General features: G+C 40.3%; 1 protein-coding gene across 1 annotated transcript; it reads left to right on the plus strand.

Moving 5' to 3' along the window:
* Positions 1 to 1,086: 1,086 nt before the first annotated feature.
* fgf18a (fibroblast growth factor 18a) lies at positions 1,087 to 19,277 on the plus strand. Its single transcript, XM_053642156.1, has 5 exons — positions 1,087 to 1,427; positions 13,365 to 13,404; positions 13,940 to 14,117; positions 17,475 to 17,581; positions 17,744 to 19,277. Exons 1-5 carry the CDS (start codon positions 1,396 to 1,398, stop codon positions 18,011 to 18,013), a joined length of 627 nt encoding a protein of 208 aa, XP_053498131.1. The 5' UTR covers positions 1,087 to 1,395; the 3' UTR covers positions 18,014 to 19,277.
* The last annotated feature ends 205 nt before the right edge of the window (positions 19,278 to 19,482 follow it).

Below are 19,482 nucleotides of genomic sequence, written 5' to 3' on the forward strand. Positions count from 1 at the left end.
GTCTGAGAGAGAGAGAGAGAGAGAGAGAGAGAGCGAGCGCGAGAGAGAAGGGGGTTGGGGATTGCAAGGGAGGGTGGACTGATCTATGTGCCGCTGCTAAAATCTTGTTCTTATGTTTTCATTCTCAGAGTGAGTTTTTAGCTCTTGAAGAGAAGCGTCTGGTCTGCAGGGGGAATGCACGGAGAAACCACCCTTTCCTCTCCTCTTTCCCAATGTGTATTTTCCCACAGTTTTTTTTTTTACTTGTTAACGTGAGGGGCAGAAGACGAGAAAGTGGTGCAGCTCAGGCTTCACTCTGTCACTCTGCTTAAGTGGATGTACTGCAAAAAAAGGACTTCTCTGCACAGAAGGATCGTGTTATCTTTTGCGGCTGCTGCTTAGTGGAGCCGCAAACTTTCTCTGCTTAAAGATAAATAATTCAAAAGCTCGGATCCCATGCTACCCCCTCCTTTAAACATTTTTAGATGATGTCATTGCACTGCGCTTTTGGCCAGAGCTCCAGGAGACCCACAGCCGGGCAGCGAGCGCAGTGAACTCCGGAAAATCAGGTGCAGAGCCGCTGTGTTGAGTCTCGCGGGTGGCTGGATCTGCCACGCGCATCTGTCCCCTTGTTCTCTCTCCAGCATCTGAGCTGGACCGGACTACACCGTGCGCCGATTCCCACAGTTCTTCGTGGACCCGTCGCAGCCATGACCGAGGCCGACTGGCGGCGCTTGAAGTGCCCCGCGCCGCGCGCAAATCTCCGTCGCACCGGCCAGTCAGTCCGCCTCCCTTTTCCTCTCTACGCTTATCTATACCAATCCACGGAACTCTCGTGTCATGTTTGTTCCAGAATCTCTCACTTTTAAAAGGACCCCAAGACCTTTGACGAACACTTCGTGGAAGTGAGTGTGAGAATTGTAACATATTTGGAATCCTTGGATCAGAAAGAGTTTCATTTCGCGCGCTTTCCCCTCGGGTGATCCTCGGACCGGAAGTGGAGCGAGGACGCCCGGTAAACTTGGCTTCACCTGTTACCCGTAACCCGTGGAGAATACCAGCTGTTATGGCCTAACCCCCCACTTCTGCTCTCCTCCTCCCGCCCGCTCTGCCCCGCCCCCGAGCCGTTACCAAGCGCGCAAGCAACAGCCGCCGTTACAGCCGCTCCCGGTGGCACGCTCGCCGCGCACTCCTCACTGACACACACACACACACACACACACACACGCACCTCCTTCCAAAGGGGGAAGCTATGCGCGCCGCCCGGTGCCGGCGGGAGCGTCCGGTGACCTTGTGACCTTTCCGTCGGGATTACACCGGCGGGATTGAAACGTGAACTTTGGAAGAATCGAAGGCGACCCGGCGTTCATTTGTTTTCCAAGACGCTCGGAGCGACTCGGCCGGACGCAGGGAGCGATGCGGTCCTTCCTCTCTACCCTGGCTGTCTTGTAAGTCATTAATTACCTAATACCTGACTCCTGCACATGTGTCTTTAATGCAAGCCGTTTCCTGTAAACTGTTTCCTGTAAACTGTAATGCGTAAAATATTTACTCTGTAAAAACAGAAGCTATGCCATTTGCTACACGCTTCACTTCCCATGACTAACTGCGAGTCTTGCATAGATAATCACAAAATGCATGAAATGACATCATCCCCTCTGGGTTGCCATGGTCACGGATGTCAATCAGACATGCTCTCAGGTAAGAGTGCCTCATCCAAAGAAAACAAACTTCAGAATTTCTGCGGTGCTCTCCCACAAGCCCATTTTCCTACTTGTCATCTCCTTTCTTTTACACATGGCAGTCATGTTGAGATGGTTGTCATTGTTCTTTTGTCAACCTGTGCACAGGTTGTTTATCCCCAAAACCTACAATTTATCTAGTAATATTACTAACTGGCATGAAATTGGCATCTTATCTGCTGTATGGGTACAGAGAAATAAAGAAATTCATTAAGAGTACCACACATCCCCTGGAAGACTGACACACATAGCTGTCTAGAGGACTGCTTCTATAAATTACTGCAATTTGTACCGTATTAGCTAAGCATTTACAAAGTTCAGTCCAATGATGGGAAAAGGCCTTTTTGGGGGGAGTTAGGTAAAAAAAAAAAAAAAAAAAACATTCCATAGAGATGATCTAATATAATGCTGTTTAGATTTGTATTAAAAAGTGGTTTTCTGACTGCTACAATCACCACTGAAGAAAGATGAAGCCTTGTGAAGTATCAGGATCAGGTGTAGAAGTGATTTTGTGATTATGCACATATGCATAATTTTTTGAGCACAAAGTCTACAAATGTCAATATGAAGTGTTTGTGTTTCTCATCTAAACCTTAACCACTAAACCTTACCACATGTGCAACACTCAATTCTGCACAGACTGAGAGAGGTGCAATAGGATCCATCTATTTCAATTCAACTCTTGTATTTCATCACCCTCAAGTCTCTTGTGTGCAGTCCAGAACCAACTGCTTCCTCCGGGCCCTTGGCCTCGGCCTGCCTCGCAGATGTGAAAGGTGCACTGTGTAATGTGGCAGTAACACTACATTGCAAGCTGATTAGCTGGTTTGTGTTCCTGCCATAACGCTTAAGCTGAGACAGTCAGTCAAAACCTGTGCGAGACAATGAACTCTTCTTGAAATGCACACGGGAAAAAGGGTTAGGGGCAATTTGGGATAGAACTCCACTTTCCACACACAAACACCTTTAGGACAAATCCTGTCTCAGGTCTGATGATGTCACATCGCTTTGCTTGTCTTGGCTCATGACCACACAGTGCTGTAAAGTAAGAGCTCCCAGCTACTCTTTCTCTCCTCTGCACACCCCCCCTCTGGTTGGCTTCAGGGTTGATGCGGTTTTGGAGGGATAGGGGGAATCCGAAGTTGCAGTTAAAGGGTTTTTTTTCTCTTCTCATTTTCTCTTCTTTTTGAGCTTTCTCCCTCTCTCAGCGTAACTGTGTTGTTTGAACAGCTGAGAATTCTTACCGAGCTCTGAGCCATTTTCACCTGCACTGCCAGCGCTGGCAGGTAGATGAAGCATGCATACATCACAGCAGGCAGCCAGTGCTCATATGTCTGCAAGCAGGATGCATAAATATGGAGATATCATGCATGAATGCACATAATATCAATAACACCCCATGAACTGCGGCCAGCAATCATTCAGTAAAATGCACATTGACTATGCACCGTAAAATCTGCAGATTTACTGTTTAACAATACTTGTAATTAAACAGAGTTAATGCATACTGAGATACATAGGGATGCTAGGAACCCAGAGGCAAGGTATCATAATGAATTTTAACAGACATGTATAGAACATGTAGAGACATGAAATATACATTGTAGAGGTGGCTGATGATGCCATTCTATTCTTTACAGTGACGTAAAGCCACTTGGCTGCCATACTGGAGCTTTCTTTCCTTACTCATAAACGTATGGTGGACTGTGGATGTAATCTTTTAAAAACTGGCAAGTATTTCTGGGGAGAAGGCAGGGGTACTTCTGTCATCTCTCGAGGTCTCTAATATGTTTATCTATATTATTGAAGCATCTGTTGATTTTAATGCCTTGAGGTTTATCCTGGGTATATCAATAAGGAATTGGCCTCATTTATTAATCTATATTAAAGTTGTGCTTAAATGTTTTAATAGGCCAAACTGAACCTAAATTATTATGATGTTCCCATGCATATTCATGACACTGCTGATTTACACTTAGTGACACCCCAAAAAATCCTCCATTAAAGATCAAACTCACAGAGAACTGAAAACAGCAGGACAATGATCCAAAACATACATCAAAATCAACACAAAAATGGTTTACTGACCACAAAATCAAGGTCCTGCCATGGCCATCACAGTCGTCTGTCTTAAAACCCATAGAAAACTTGTGGGGTGAACTGAAGAGGAGAGTCCACCAGCGTGGACCTTGAAATTTGAAGGATCTGGAGAGATTCTGTATGGAGGAATGGTCTCAGATCCAGTGCCATGTATTCTCCAACATCATCAGCCATTATAGGAGAAGACTCAGAGCTGTTATCTTGGCAAAGGGAGGTAGCACAAAGTATTGACTAAAAGGGTGCCAATAATTATTGCACATCTATAAAAAGATTTTTTTGATAAACCTGTGTCATGGTTGCAATGGTTTGTGTGTGTGTGTGTGTGTGTGTGTATGTGTGTGTGTGTGTGTATATATATATATATATATATATGTGTTATTGACGATTATTATATGATTTATGATTTGAAGTCTATCAATCGAGTAAATTGATTAGTCTCCTTGTACATATCACACTGTTTGTGTAAATACTCCTGCAAACAATGTTTACAAATACATTTCTGTATTATCAGCTTGATAAATGAGGTCAACTGCTTGTAAATAATTGTGCATGGCATGATTCTTAAACCTTTAATTGCAAAGAGTCAGCTTACATACTTAGCTGTGCTAGTGTGCTTAGTGCCTTTTATACGTGCCAGCAGGAAGCAGTAGTTAACCAGACAGCATGGATCAGTGCAGTAGTAGAATGCATACAGAGCATAGGCCATGACCTGTATGTACGGTTGTGAAGTTAGTACCCGAAACCGCTGCGTTCCTCTCCAGAAGTGTAGACCTGGTCAGCAGATGTACTGTCGGCAATGACTTCAAGCACCTGGCCAACACACTCTACTACTCGTGTAGTCTGTACCTACAGGTGCACTGTCAGCACACACAGGTGCACAAAAACCACAGACACACAGTCAGCCTGCAGGCGCATACCACTGCTCACTCCATATGCACTGACCCCAAGCTGGTGCATTCCCAGTGTGCACACATGTTGAACCAGTCTGTTCGGATATAAAGCCACCATGCACAGCTTATATGACCCAAGGCGTTCGTTCTAGATCATTTTGCCGAGGGAAGACAGCCAGTGAGAAATACAGAGACGACCACCCTGCAAAAAAAGGATGATAGCCAGTAAGATATACAGAAACATAAAGCCAATGCTGTTCAACCCCATTGGCAGTTTGCAGTTATGCATGGCCAATGAAGGTATTCCCACAGACAGAGTGCAAACACACATTGGGCCAGTATGGGAAGGACAGTATGAATCAGAGAGGCTATGGAAAGAGATGAGGAGACGAAGTCCTGTCATTCAGATGATTTTCCAGCAGCACCATTCAAACATCTGAGGCATCTGTCTCCCTCTCTCATGCTCCCTCACTTTGACTTCCTCTTACTAATGAGGCTGTACGTCCAAATAGCTCCCTCTGTTTCTTTTTCTGTCTGTCTCTATTTCAGGATGAGAGTTCTAAGAGTCAACCTAAACTTTCTAAAACTTTTTTCATGACTTAGTAAACTCTGGGAAATTTATTTGATTGAGCAGAATTGATGCTGTAATGAGAGCTGTCACTGCAGAGGTTTTGCCATATTTGAATATTCTGATAATCTAATTGGGAAAACCTGTGTTGAGCTGAGCAGATGTCAGGCAGGTGTTATTGTGTGAAGTACCTATCATGTTTCAGTATGCAAATACTTTCCATGAAATATCTGGTATGCAGGGTTGGATGAGTTTCCAATTTGATATTTATATATAATTTTAATACTTCCAATATCAAATAGATGTGGTCTTCAGTGGTCTATGGTCTAGTTTTGGGTGGTGTTGGTTAAGAGAGAGAGAGAGAGAGAGAGAGAGAGAGAGATCTACTTTTAATCAGGAATGGAGTTTGTTGGAAGGCCCAGATATGGAGACAGTTGATGCACATTTGGCAACTTGTGTGTGTGTGTGTGTGTGTGTGCCATTTGTTATCTACTACAAAATAAGAGAAGATATTCTGATAAGGTCATTGTAAATAAAGTTGGCATAGAAGATAACATTAAATTGGATAAACCTTACTGGCCTCAAGATACAAACTGGCAGGATTAGTTGAAGTTGTGAGGGATTTGTTTTATCATGACAAAAAAAAAGATGAAAGGTTCTGACTATGCACACAGAAAAAAGTCAAAGTAGTTAAACATAGTTTTGTTGTTGTTCCAAATCCCTTTCAGATCAAATGGGATTGTCCTTTTGGTCAGATGGAACTGTTTAAGGTTCAGTTAAATAATGGACTATTTTTAAAATTGCAGAGTGGTGAAAATAGCACAGCTGCCACAGAGGCTGGATATTAAAAATGTTATTGTGGACATTCAAATAAAGTGGTTATTTGGATATATTAGGAAAGTATGTTTGCGAGTGTGTGCGTGTGTGTGTTTGTGTGTGTGTGTGTGTGTGTGTGTGTGTGTTGGTTGCTCGGCCAGACAGTGCTCGATCAAGTGTAACACGTGAACACCTGTTTTTTTTTTTGGAGATTACAGATTAATTATCAGGGATCGGTATATTGGAATAAGGGTAAAATGTTCTTTTTTGATGTGGTGAGACAGTGTATAAAAAGCTTATGAATGTGTGTTCTGTGAGAACTATCTGATGTGAAGAGAAGTAACTTGTGTGTGCATGTTCCTAATTACAGTTATATGTATGGGAGTCTGAATGTGTGTTCAGCATCTGTGTGCTGCTTTGCTGCAGCTGCCAGCTGCCGACACTGTTTCTCAGACTTTATTTTCCCTCGTTCTGTTTCTCGCTCTCATATCTCTTCATGGCTGGGACAGCGTGGGGGAGTCTTCCCATTCTCCTAAAACCAGACAGGGAAATGAGAGAGGAAGGGAGAGCAAGGAAAGAGGATTTAAAAATGACAAGATGAGAAACACTCATTCAAATCTTTTCATATCTCTTCCATTATGCTCGTTTTTTGGGACGCCGCCTCATGTTTTTCGCCTGCTCCCCTCCGACTAAATGGAAGTGATGTAATAATGAGGTGTGAGGTCTCAGGATGTAAACAAGGATCCAGGTCCAGTTGAATCATTCCAAATAAATCATAGGCTTATCGCATGTGTAAAAATATCATTAATATTGCTGTGAAGCTACAACTCGGCCACAATTCAAAGAGATTATTCTGTAATAGAGAGTGTAAGTGACTAGGAATCCCAGTGTTAACTGCTTGGTGACCTATTACATTAGTAATTAGTGAGTGAATGCCTGGATATGAGTGTGAGAGAATGATTGGAGTTCCACTAAAGCAGTACTGCTGGAACTTAAGGACATCCACCAAATACCCCTCTCTCACACAAGTATTCATTGACGCTTACTCACATAGTGCATATACACCCGAGAGCATGGTATGCCACTGTATGGTTACTAATCTGAATCAGGGCCTTTCTGCTCTCTGGTTAAGTACATCTTTCCATTTCCCATTGCATAAGCTTAAACAGAAATGTAGAAGGAGTTGTCTGTAAATTATGGAGTGGTGACATAATTTCTCTTATGACACTAGTCTTAATAATCAACACCAGCAATGGTAGCAACATTGGAACATCTTTAAGGTCTGATTTACATTTTGCTCAGCATTTGCTTTCATTCAAAGAGAAACATAAAGACGAAATAGAACTTTCCGGATATTTCGTTTAACTTGATGGAAATATTACGAGACACTACTGACGACTTCTGTACTGTACTAACTGGTAGAAATGCAGTAGTTGTCTAATTCTTGGTTCCCTGTCAAGAAGAGTAACCAAATTCATAATGGGTACTTAGATATTGTATATGTCCCTTGGCAATGGAAATGGATTACTGATTTGTTTCTGAACCAGGCTACACTGTACAACTATGTGGTAGTCTTTTGTAAGAAGAAAAAATTAAATAATGAAAGGACTTGTCAGCTTGTTTCCTGCTCTGTTTTTAGGGTATTTCCGCCAGAGGGTTCGGAATTAATTTTATGATGCCTTTGAATAAACTCATAACTTGTAAATTTCTGAACTCTGACTAGAAAAACAAAACAAAACAAACAGACAAAAAAAAAAACCCCTCAGAATTCCTTCTGGGAAAGTCCACGAGTTCAGCATGTGACTTCAAATCAACATGGTTGCTCACAGCATCATCAGCAAACAAAGTAGCTTTTTTTTTTTTTTTTTTACATTTTTAAATGAGATATACTGTATATACAGTTGCGGTCAGAAGTTCACATACACTCTTCATGAACATGAATGTCATGGCAATATTGGGCTTTCAATAATTTCTTTGAACTGTTCTTTTTCTGGGGCAGAATGATTGTACAACATACATCTTCTTAAAAAAAAATACAAACAAGAATTTGGTTCACAAGTTTTAATTTATTGGGGTTTTCTGTGGTCAAGACAAGGTCAAAATTATACATACAGGTTCAAAAATATACATACAGCACACCTAATATTTAGTTGAATATCCCTTAGCAAGTTTCACTTTGAACAGACGCTTTTATTAGCCATCCACCAACTTCTGGCAGAATTCTGGTTGGATATTTGACCACTCTTCTTGGCAGAATTGGTAAAGTTCAATGACATTTGTTGGTTTCCTGGCCCTGACTCGACTTTTAAGCACAGTCCACAAATTTTCGATAGGGTTGAGATCAGGACTTTGGGAAGGACATTCCCAAAGCTTAATGCTAGCCTGCTTTATCTATTCCACAACCAGCTTTGATGTGTGTTTGGGGTCATTGTCCTGCTGGAACACCTAATTGTGTCCAAGTTTCAACCGTCTGGCTGGTGGTTTGAGATTATGCTGAATAATTTTAAGGTAGTCCTCCTTCTTCATTATTCCATCCACTATGTGCAATGCACCAGTTCCACTGGCAGCAAAACAGCCCCAGAGCATAATGCTACCACCACCATGCTTAACAGTTGGTACAGTGTTCTTTACTCCGCCAAACATACCTCTGGTCATTGTGGCCAAACAACTCAATCTTTATCTCATCTGACCATAAAACTTTCCTCCAGAAGGCTTTTTCTTTGTTCATATGGTCAGCCGCAAACTTTAGACGAGCTTGAAGGTGTCACTTATGGAGCAGGGGCTTCTTTCTTAGACGGCAGCCTTTCAGTCCATGGTGATGTAAAACTCGCTTGACTGTAGACGGTGACACTGCTGTTTCAGCAGCTTCCAGTTCATGGCAGGCCTGTGCCTTGGTGGTTCCTGCGTTTTTCCTGACAATCCGAAACAATTTCCTCTCAGCTGAGAGTGACAGTGGGTCTTCTTCCAGACCTTGGCAAAGTGGTACACTTCCCAATAACTTGTACTTACATACAAATGTTTGAACTGAAGATCTGCAGTTGTTTAGAAATGGCTCTAAGAGACATTCCTAACTTGTGTAAATCCACCATCCTCTTTTTCAGATCTGCACTGTCCTCCTTGGACTTTCCCATAGTACTGTGTGTTGGTCAAGCCAATGAGTGCTGTCAAACAAACCCTTTTTATGTTGGCACAGAGAACCTGCTAGTTGTAGTCAATCATGATTACTAACAGGAAATTAAGGTCTTGGTAACTTGGAACTTTCAGCACCACTGAATTAATAACATAAGTGTTTGTATGTATATTTTTGACCCTGTATGTATAAGTTTGGTCCTGTGTTAACTACAGAAACCCAAAATAAATCACAACCTGTGAACCAAATTCTTGTTTTTTTATTATTAAAGGTGTATGTTGTACAATCATTCTGCCCCAATCATTCAAATTATTGAAAGCCCAGTATTGCCATGACATTCATGTCCATGATTGTATGTAATGAGTGTATGTAAACTTCTGACTGCAACTGTATCCGTATTTGCTTTAGAGAAATCAACATACAAATATGTCAACTTGTTAAATCTATAACTGAGTATACTGTTCACTGTATTAGAGGAGGTAACTCACAGTTAGCTTGCTAAATTTTTACTAACAAATGACAGACATGGAAGTATCTATGTTTTTTCCACTTTGTAGCTCAAACGCACTGAGGTCGAAAACAACATAGCTCCGACATCCCACTTCCGAGTGGGAAGTTGAACACGGCATTAGTCCCTGTGCCGTAGTTCCAGGAACCTTTTTAGTGCTCTTAAATTTTTGAAGACCAACAACTTTTTAATATTGACATACTGAACATCAGTGACTGATGCATCACAAAATGAAAACTGTTTAGCCAATAATGAATTACTACAGCCTACGAAATGCTCACAAAGTAGGAACCCATTCAGGAACTGTGTAGTTCTTTTTCAGTTGTTCTGGAACCCTTTCTGTCCAGAAAAGTTTCCATTTTTGGAACATCCGAGGAAACATGGCTACTAGTCCACCCCAGTTGTCTGGGCAGTTTACTGTCACAACATTTACATCTGTGCCAGTGCTGACATCACATTCCCTACACCACCCTGAAAGGGAGAAAACATTTTTTTTAAAATGAAAGTGGTTATGAGAGAGAACTTGATTATATAGTTTGTTCAACTGTTGATTTGCTGATAGCTGTGTGTAGAAAGAGATAAAGAAATGGAAAAAAAGGGTCTGCCAAAGACAAGTGAAGTACATGACAGCAGGGGAGAGGAAAGAGGAAAAGGGAGGGGAAGTAGAAAAGTTCTTAGGGCTTGTTTATATGCAGCAAGTTGCCAGGCACAGGGCAGTGGGATTATGCGTTCACCCTCAGGTTTTCTTTTTGTAGGGGGCACTTAAACAAGGCACACCCATCTCTGGAGTGTACTTACATAGTACATAGCATTATGGAACATGTGTGCATACTCACACTCACATACATAACACATCCCTGAAGCCTCAGCACACACATCTTTGGCACATATACTCTGATACACTTCATTAGAGTGCACAACGCACCCTTCCCATGCCTTACGAGAGCTGATCTCAGCAGGAACGAGCCTTGAACGTAGACCTAGTATCAGATTCTTCCTGACGACTGACTCTGATTTAGCTCTAATACATATTATTATAAAGCAGAAGTTAAGATGTTTATATATATATATATATATATATATATATATATATATATATATATATATATACATTATTTACAATAATGCTGCACTTGTCATGCTGCTCTTTTGAGGCTCTGCGTTGACTTCAGTCAGTTTTCTATGTGTGTGCAAAAAGATTGGTGCCTGACTCAGGAGAGGATGATGACCAGACAGGCATTAGGACCCTGAAGACTAGGTCAGAGGACACTGGTGCTTCCTTTCAGAGAGGCTGCTGTGTGAATAGTAAACTTGTTTCCATCAAAAAAGACATACAATCGTTTAGCAAATGTTGTTCATTAATCATGTAATACATGAGATCCACAATACACAGAAGCCTCACCAGTTTTGTTATTGATCTGAGACCGTGACCTTAGTATTATAAGGTTCAACACGTGTAAAGAATGAATGCTAAATATAACCTTATATTACTAAAGTCTTATGTCATAGCAAGTACCACATTCTGACTGGTTTTAAATCAGTGTTGAATACTCTTTTCAGCAGAAAGTTGCTAATGCCTGCTCAAAAGTCACTAGCAGTCGCCAGATGATGTCATAGACTACTTTGAATATTCACTGAATCAACATGATCATTTGCATATCAAAAGGTGTTACAGAGACACTGAGAACAGAATAGAAAACAATATAAATTATTTCTTAGAGAAAGAAGAAGTCGTTGTTCATGGCACCTCAAACAAACTATTAACATATTTACAAAAGAATTTATGTCAAGAAATGAAGCAGTGGAAGTGAGTAGTACACAAAGGAAACAATTCTGGAACAATTAATATAGTTAAGAAAAGAGTTGTAGAATAAAGAATTGCATAGGTGTCACAAACAATGCTGATCAGTGACTGTTTGTTGGGAACAAATTCATCAACTGAGTCAGGCTTTGCACACTGGTGGTGAGTTGACCAAACCTGCTTATCTCAACTCATATAACCAGCAGCTGTGATGTGAGGTGGAGAAACGTATGGCGTACAGGACAGTCGCTAATGCCCGCTCAAAGACTTGCTAGATTTGTTGCTAAATATTTTTTTTAATAAGGTTGGCAACCCTTTTTTACAGATGGAGAGTAATAATAGGGTAATTTTTAGTGACCAGCATCTTTATAAATCTAGACAAGTTTGTGTTTCTACTCGCATCAGTATTCAAATGTTACCTAAGCTTGTACTGTGGGGAGTTGGGTTGCATTGTTTGTGAATTGTTATCAAAATATTGACCTTTTTAATACTAATTGAAATGTTCTTTGAGCACTCTGACCAATATCTATGGTGTTTTGGTCAACCTTTCTATTAGCATAATCCAAAAACAGCTGTATAGTTTGGTCAGATTAATCCAGACTAATATTTAGCTGTGACACATCAGTGCTTCACAGTTTGTCTTTAATATACTCGAAGGCATGGCACAATCATAATGCTCAGTGTTCCATGCAATATGCATTTATATAAATTTTATGTTTTTCATTTAAGTTTCAGAACACCTGGCTTGAGCTCTTTTTTTTTTATTTCAAAAACACGCACTACACCTTTAAGGGGTTTACTGGACTTCATTTCTGATGTTTATATGGGATTTTTATTTTTTACAACAAATTCCAGCTATGCTTCTTCTCTTGTTCTACTTCAAATATGCTTTCAACTTTGCCTCTGACATCTGTTTTAGACAACCATTGGACTCGTGCCAAGAGTTGCTTTAAAGCTGTTGTCACAATTTCTGATGTTTCACACAAAGCTATTCGGCTCACGCACCCTGAAGAGAACCTGAAAGCAACTGTTTGAGTTCTGCTAGGCCGGGCTGAAGGGCTCCTGGCAAGAGCTTGCTTCACCCTTGCTCTGAACTACCCCGTTTGCTCTTAACGCAGCACAAATGGTTCTCGCAAAAAACACTGTCCAAGTTTCCATACAAATGTGAGCAATGCCTCAAATGTCAACTTTTTCCTCTCCCAAAGTGAGGAGATTAAAGATGGCAGACAGAGAAGGGAAAGGAGAACAGAGATCCATCCAAAATCAGTGCACACACCCTTCCCTCCCACCCACCTCCTGGGCTGCAGAGATGAATAAGGAGATTATCAGGCATTTAACATTCTGACAGATTCAGCATCCAGCTCACTGGGAGGTAGGAGAAGGAGTTGTGATCTTATTGTTTCTAACTTTAAGATCTAGCCAAGTGGTCTTAAGGCAGGATACCTACAAGAGGTTAGGGATTAAAGAGAACTCTAAAAACTATGGTAGTAGTCATTAGGGTGTGTCCCAATTAAACCATCCTCATCATCATCCTTTATAGTGATGTTTATCACTGTGTTTGGGGAACTAGGTTCAAGTGTGAGTGCAGTTAGAAAAAGGGCTCATGAGCTGGTCGTAGGTGGCATGGCCGGAAGAAACCTGGGGTATTCCACAAATCCAGTCCCAGAGCATCATTGCAGAATAAATTGTAATGTTTTTCAGCTCAGCCTGTTAGGTTCTGATACACAGATGAGAAATTAGGTAGGTATGTGGATTAGGATTTAAGTGGAGGCAATAAGGATCAGAGATTAGAGATTTTTTTATTCAATTTTTTCTCCTCCCTCCTTTCAGGTATATCCAGATGATGCTGGTGATGTGTAATCCTCTGCAGGTGAGTTGAATTAAAGCAACTCAGTCATATTGTATATCATAAATCACACATAATTTGTGAAGAATCCACACATTACAGTATTTTATAGACTAAATTTGCAAGACTTTTTGCCTTATTTAATCAGAATCAGAAAGCCAGAAATAAAAAAAAACAACAACTTATTTTAAATAAAAATAACTTTAAAAGACTTTAAATCTTCAAAAAAACAATAAATGTATATGGTGAATGCTTAATGCCAGGGAGTAGCTACTTCTGGAGTGGAGGTTATAATAGTGCAACCTATCTACCTTTCTGTCCATATATTAAAGATTCACACATTTAATTCATTCCAGAATTATTATTATTATTATTTATTTTTTTTTACAACTATGGGAAGCTTTACACTGTTCAAGGAAGCGAATTCTCAACATGGGAGCTAAGAACCCCTGTTCTGAGAGTTTCTGTTGTATTTCTAAAAATCTACCTTTGTGAGAGAAGTGAGATATCAGGGCGTAGGAGAGATAAGACACCTGCATGTATGTTCCTTTGCCTGCAGGTGTTCGGAGTTGATGGCGTGAACTTCAGCATGCACGTGGAGAATCAGACTCGTGCACGAGACCCCATGAGCCGGCGACAGCCCCGAGTCTACCAGCTCTACAGTCGCACCAGCTGTAAACATGTCCAAGTGCTTGGCCGAAGAATCAGTGCCCGCGGGGAGGACGGAGACAAATTTGGTAACAACATACACACGTACACAACAGGCTCTGGACCACTCACTCACTCCAGGGTTGCACAACAATGGCTACATTTTACATAAAACTTGTGCAATATTGAAATCAGTTATTTAGTAAGTTATTCAACCAATTTAGTTTAAGTACTCTGGCATTTTATCATTTGTCGCTGTACATTGTACGCTAAACATCAGCTCTTTAGTGACAGTAATTGAGTGTTAATATTTTAATTACTAAATATAAATACAATTATATGCCAAATAATTAAAAAATACAGTAAATATACAATCACAGGTAATTAATTGCACAATTAGTTCATCCCTACTCACTCCATTTACTTTACTTTTCTGGCTTTCTTTCATTGTTTCCTCCCTTTCTGTCTGACTCACTGTGTCTGTCTTTTTCAATCCCATTCACACGGTACAGAAAAGAACAGAAAAATAATGTCTTAGAAGGAAAAGTATGTATCTGCAGACAAGATGTTGGCAAATCGACTCGAAGACGAATATCTTGCTTATTCTGTTGCACAGAGACAGTCTCACATACAGCAAGGAAAAAGGTAGTGAGGAACGTGTGTGTGGAAAACAAACACCTCAGCAACTGCTGACACTGTGATTCATGAAAGGGGGGGTGTTGTTGGAAAGAATGAAAGAGAGAGGAAGAGGGAGTGTGAGATGGATACAGCAAAGTCAGCGCTGGGTGTGAGTGTGTTAGCAGCTCATCTCCTCATTGATCTCTCCATTGATCCGACGTTTCGCCTTTGGGTTTTTTCCCCTGAATGGTTTTAAACAGCGTGCTGACCATGTCCTCCCCCTCTCCCTCTTTCCTTCTTTCACTTTCACCCCTCATCTCACCTCTCTACATCCATCTATCCATCTATCCATCCCTCCATACATCCTCCCCCACTCTTTCTGGATGCTGTCTGATGCACTGCAAAGCCACACAATCAATGGCAGAGGAAGTTGAAAGATGATACGTACCTACCTAGGTGACTTTACTGTAGTACTGATGGCTAATACATTTACTTACACTACAAGGCTTTTTCATCCATTTTTATTTCCGGTGCTTTTGTGTTTTTAAAGACTTTTTGCTTAGTTTCATACATACTACTCATTCAATTCTCCCTGGCAGTAATGGGATAAATTAGAAAGATGGAGAGTGATAATGAAGATTGGGGGAAGAGAAAAGGGAGGCAGAGAAAGAGCTTATTGATCGGTGCTGACCTCTGCACTCGTAAAAAGGTCATCTAGTATCTCGTTTTAGAGGTTTATGTTTAAACAGGCACAACCCTTGTGAAAGCCTACATGAATGAAACCGAGGCACACACACACATATGCCTACTATGCAATTACTAAATGACTTTGATACTAAAATAACCTCTTGGGAGGAAAAAGATTGTTACACACATCATTACCTGACACTATCAGGAAAAAGGACAAAATGGATATGTGACTTAAGAAGGTTAACCAGCCACTTATTGCTGGGCAATATCATGATATATATATATATATATATATATATATATATATATATATATATATATATATATATCATGATAAATTATGTCAGAGTATATTTTCTGAGCATTCACAGATTTTGTCAGTACTCCTTTAACATTATGACTACATAGTATCTGTAGTAATAAGTAGATAATTGAGATAATTGACATTGTCCCCCTTTTAAGAATTTATTGTTGTACACAGTAATGCTTTAAAAATGTAACCACTGCTGTTTGCTTAATTATGATGATACTAGTATTGTAATATGGTTTTATATACTTCTAAAGCCACTTTCAGTCACAGTGGGGTTTAAACTGCTAAAAATATCTCCTGAGGGTTTTATCTCCTCAGCAGATTTATGTCTGCTCTTTTCCACAAATACTGCTAACCGTGTTAATGTTAGCACAGGAAGTCAATCATTATAGACTTAAAGCAATCATTAAAGGCTAGTTATTCAGTTTCTGTGTGGTATTTACGACAGTTCTCAAACTCACAACCTAAACTCAAACCATCTTGAACAGCCAATCTGAAATTAACTTAATGTTTATGTTTGGAGGAAAGAGTGAATGTTTTACCTGAAACAGTAACCTAATACATCCCCAACATTATTGTAATACTTAAACTTAAGTGTTTATAAACCTAAAGTTTCTCTATCACATCAGAAATGTATGTGCGATTACCATGGACAAGAAATATGTACCTCGTGTACAATGTTCCCAAGACTTTGAGAAAAATGGAAAAGTTGAAGAGTAGTTTTATAACTACATCAATAAATATCTAAGAAATGTGACTATACAACACAAATTAAAAGATACAAGTAGTACACTCTTAAAAATAAAGCTCTTAGGATTAGACAGACATGGCTGAAAATATTAATGAAACTGTTCTTATGGAGCTGTATGGAGTTTTATCCAAATTTACCAAACTGGAGCATTATAATTATGCATATCACCACAAATGATTCCCTCTGAACAAGCAGATCCATCTATGAAAGAATGCATTATACCGTTTTAGGCTTCAATTTGCAAATGTATTTGACTGAAGTATTAATGACAAATAATGTGCTGTGCGTAAACGTTCCCAGAGCAACTGCGCTTAGATGTCCATTATAAGTGAATTTAGAGTAAGCTGGTTTTCTTTTCTTTTCCCAGTACATGAAAATGTGTTGAACCTCTTAGAATAGAAATCATACATACTCTGATGATGAGATAAATGGAGCTTGTGTTGAAAAATGCTGGAGTATTCCCTTAATTCAAATTCTCCCAATAAATTATGTTTCTGTTTAAATAAAAGTTGAATTAACTGTTGTCTAGGTGACTGGAGGTGACAACCAATTGAACCAAAAAATATTTTAGACAAAGATTGCTTTGGGGGGTAGGGGTGGGGGCTGATGACGACACAGTGGCTTAGTGGTTAGCATATTTGCCTCATACCTCAGGGGTTGGGGGCTCGATTCCCACCTCTGCCCTGCATGCGTGGAGCTTGCATGTTATCCCCATGCTGCAGGGGCTTCCTCTGGGTACCCCGGTTTCCTTCCCCCTTGTATACTGATTGGCATCTCTAAATTGTGCAGACTGTGTGTGCAAGTGTGCCCTGCAATGAGTTGGCACCCCATCCAGGGTGTCCTCCACATGTATATTGGTTAATAACATACTAGTTGAATAAAGGTCAGTAGTCAGAGAGTAGTATAATCACAATCTTAAATTACTATAAGAAACCTCAGCAAGACAGACAGAAGGAAATATCTGGATTGTCACCTACTGTTTTTTTCTTGTCATTATGTGTTCAGTGGCAGTGTTCCATGTACTGTATTTCTTTTGTAACGTCCGTCTGTATGCCTGTCTTTCTGTCCCTTCACAAGCCCAGCTTGTAGTGGAGGCAGACACATTCGGCAGCCAGGTGCGAATCAGGGGGAAGGAGACCAACTACTACCTGTGTATGAACCGCAGGGGCAAACTTGTAGGCAAGGTGACACATCTCTATGTTAGCTAAAGTCACTTCATTTCATTCTCTGTGTGGACAATCTGAGTTCATGGCAAACTGACAAGTGCTATCTCTCTCTCTCTCTCTCTCTCTCTCTCTGGCTTTGTCTTTTCTCTGTGTGGATGTTTTTTTCCTGGATTTTCCTAGAAGGCCAGTAATCGCAGTGAGGACTGTGTCTTTATTGAGATGGTGCTTGAGAACAACTACACAGCATTAATGTCAGCACGTTACAAAGACTGGTATGTGGGCTTCACCAAGAGGGGGCGACCTCGTCGTGGCCCACAGACGCTTCTAAACCAACAAGACGTTCATTTCATGAAGCGCCTTCCTCCAGGGGAGCAGCCGGACCACATGCCATTTCGTTTCACCACTGTCAGCAAGAGGAGCAAAAGAGTCCGTGCTGCGCGACCACGCTAACTTACGCTTCAATAAAGCTAAAAACCCACTGTCCCTCTAAGGGACACTGATAACATTTAAATCAGGGCCTTGCAACAAAAGACAGCCCTAGACTACATCCCGGTAAATGGGACCATGATAATGTTTAAATCAGGACCTGCTAAGGAAAAAAATAGACTAATGGGACCATGTTAATGCTAACAGGAGCTGATGTGGATGGAAAGTCCAACCCCTGTTCACTGGTTAAATGTGGAGTGCTTTTCTTTTGAAGATTATGCTGTACAGTTGTACTGTAGCATTCTCCAGTAAACAGGATCTAAACTGGACCAGCTATTATACCAAAAATGTGCTATTCCCCACCAGAGCCTTGACTTTAGCCTGGCACCAACATGCTAAACCAAGCCCAAACATGATGCAGCGATGAGTTGTAGACATTTTCTATGGACTAAAGAAACAGAAAAACTGACAACTAACAACCCTCAATACAGCGTGGGAGACACCGGACTCTACAGTCTACTAACCAACCTCTCATAAAGACAGTTCTCTCTTACACACAGCATAGTCTTCACTCAGGATTCCCAGAACAAGATTCATGAAAATGTGACTGTGAGAGAAGAATGAATCTTCTGGAATCATTTAGAGGGGTGTGAGATTTAAATTCAGTAAGGATTAAAAAAAGACTCCGGAGTGGAATAAAGGAGAGACTACATTTGAAATCTCTCCTTCTCCCCCTGCCTGCAAGCTAGTATGAATTTAAGACTGCGTGCATGTGTGTATGTGAGTGTGTGTGTGTTTGTGTATCTAAAAGAGTGTTTCAGGTTGCACCAAAGACCACATTGGATGCTCCCACAGATGACGTTGCAGAGTACATCTGCGTAGGTGACCTTAAGGGGAACAAATGTGCTTGCCTTTGTCTGGAAGAACCTACTAAAACTGGAATGTAATAATAATAATAATAATAATAATAATAATAATAATAATAATATTAAAAGGCCAAGAAAGTCCTTAGTAAGCTGCACCAAAAAAATTAACTATTGACCAAAGAGAACTGGAGACCAGTGATCAATATGACTATACCCCGCACCCTAAAACTCCTGAATCCAGCAGCCTATCAGAGTGCAGGACTTAGCAGTGGGACAGGAAAGGGGCGGAGTCTTCCCTCTATATCCCTTTTGCTTTTGAAATGACAGAAGGAGCAATGTTCCTGTTTGGATTCCAACTGGAATGCTGCTAATGTAAAATTCAGACAAAGTACCAAAGTCATATATGTTATTGTTAAAAGTAAAAAAACAAGCATTACAATAAGTAAAACTATATATATATATATATATATATATATATATATATATATATATATATATATATATATATATATATATATATAAAGAGTAAAAGCTAAATAAGTGACTGCTACTATATTTGTTGTTACTATAAAGTTTATTTCACTTATTTATTTCATCTGTGTGTATGGCAATCTTTCTTAAGCCAGT

Source organism: Ictalurus furcatus, chromosome 14, assembly GCF_023375685.1.
Source record: "Ictalurus furcatus strain D&B chromosome 14, Billie_1.0, whole genome shotgun sequence".
NCBI lineage: Eukaryota > Metazoa > Chordata > Actinopteri > Siluriformes > Ictaluridae > Ictalurus > Ictalurus furcatus.

What these genes read in the sequence shown, in the direction of transcription:
- fgf18a (XM_053642156.1), top strand. Translation starts at nt 1,396, where the DNA reads ATGCGGTCCTTCCTCTCTACCCTGGCTGTCTT. An exon ending in CTCTCTACCCTGGCTGTCTT is followed by an intron (nt 1,428 to 13,364) that starts GTAAGTCATTAA and finishes CCCTCCTTTCAG; the next exon opens with GTATATCCAGATGATGCTGG. An exon ending in TGATGTGTAATCCTCTGCAG is followed by an intron (nt 13,405 to 13,939) that starts GTGAGTTGAATT and finishes CTTTGCCTGCAG; the next exon opens with GTGTTCGGAGTTGATGGCGT.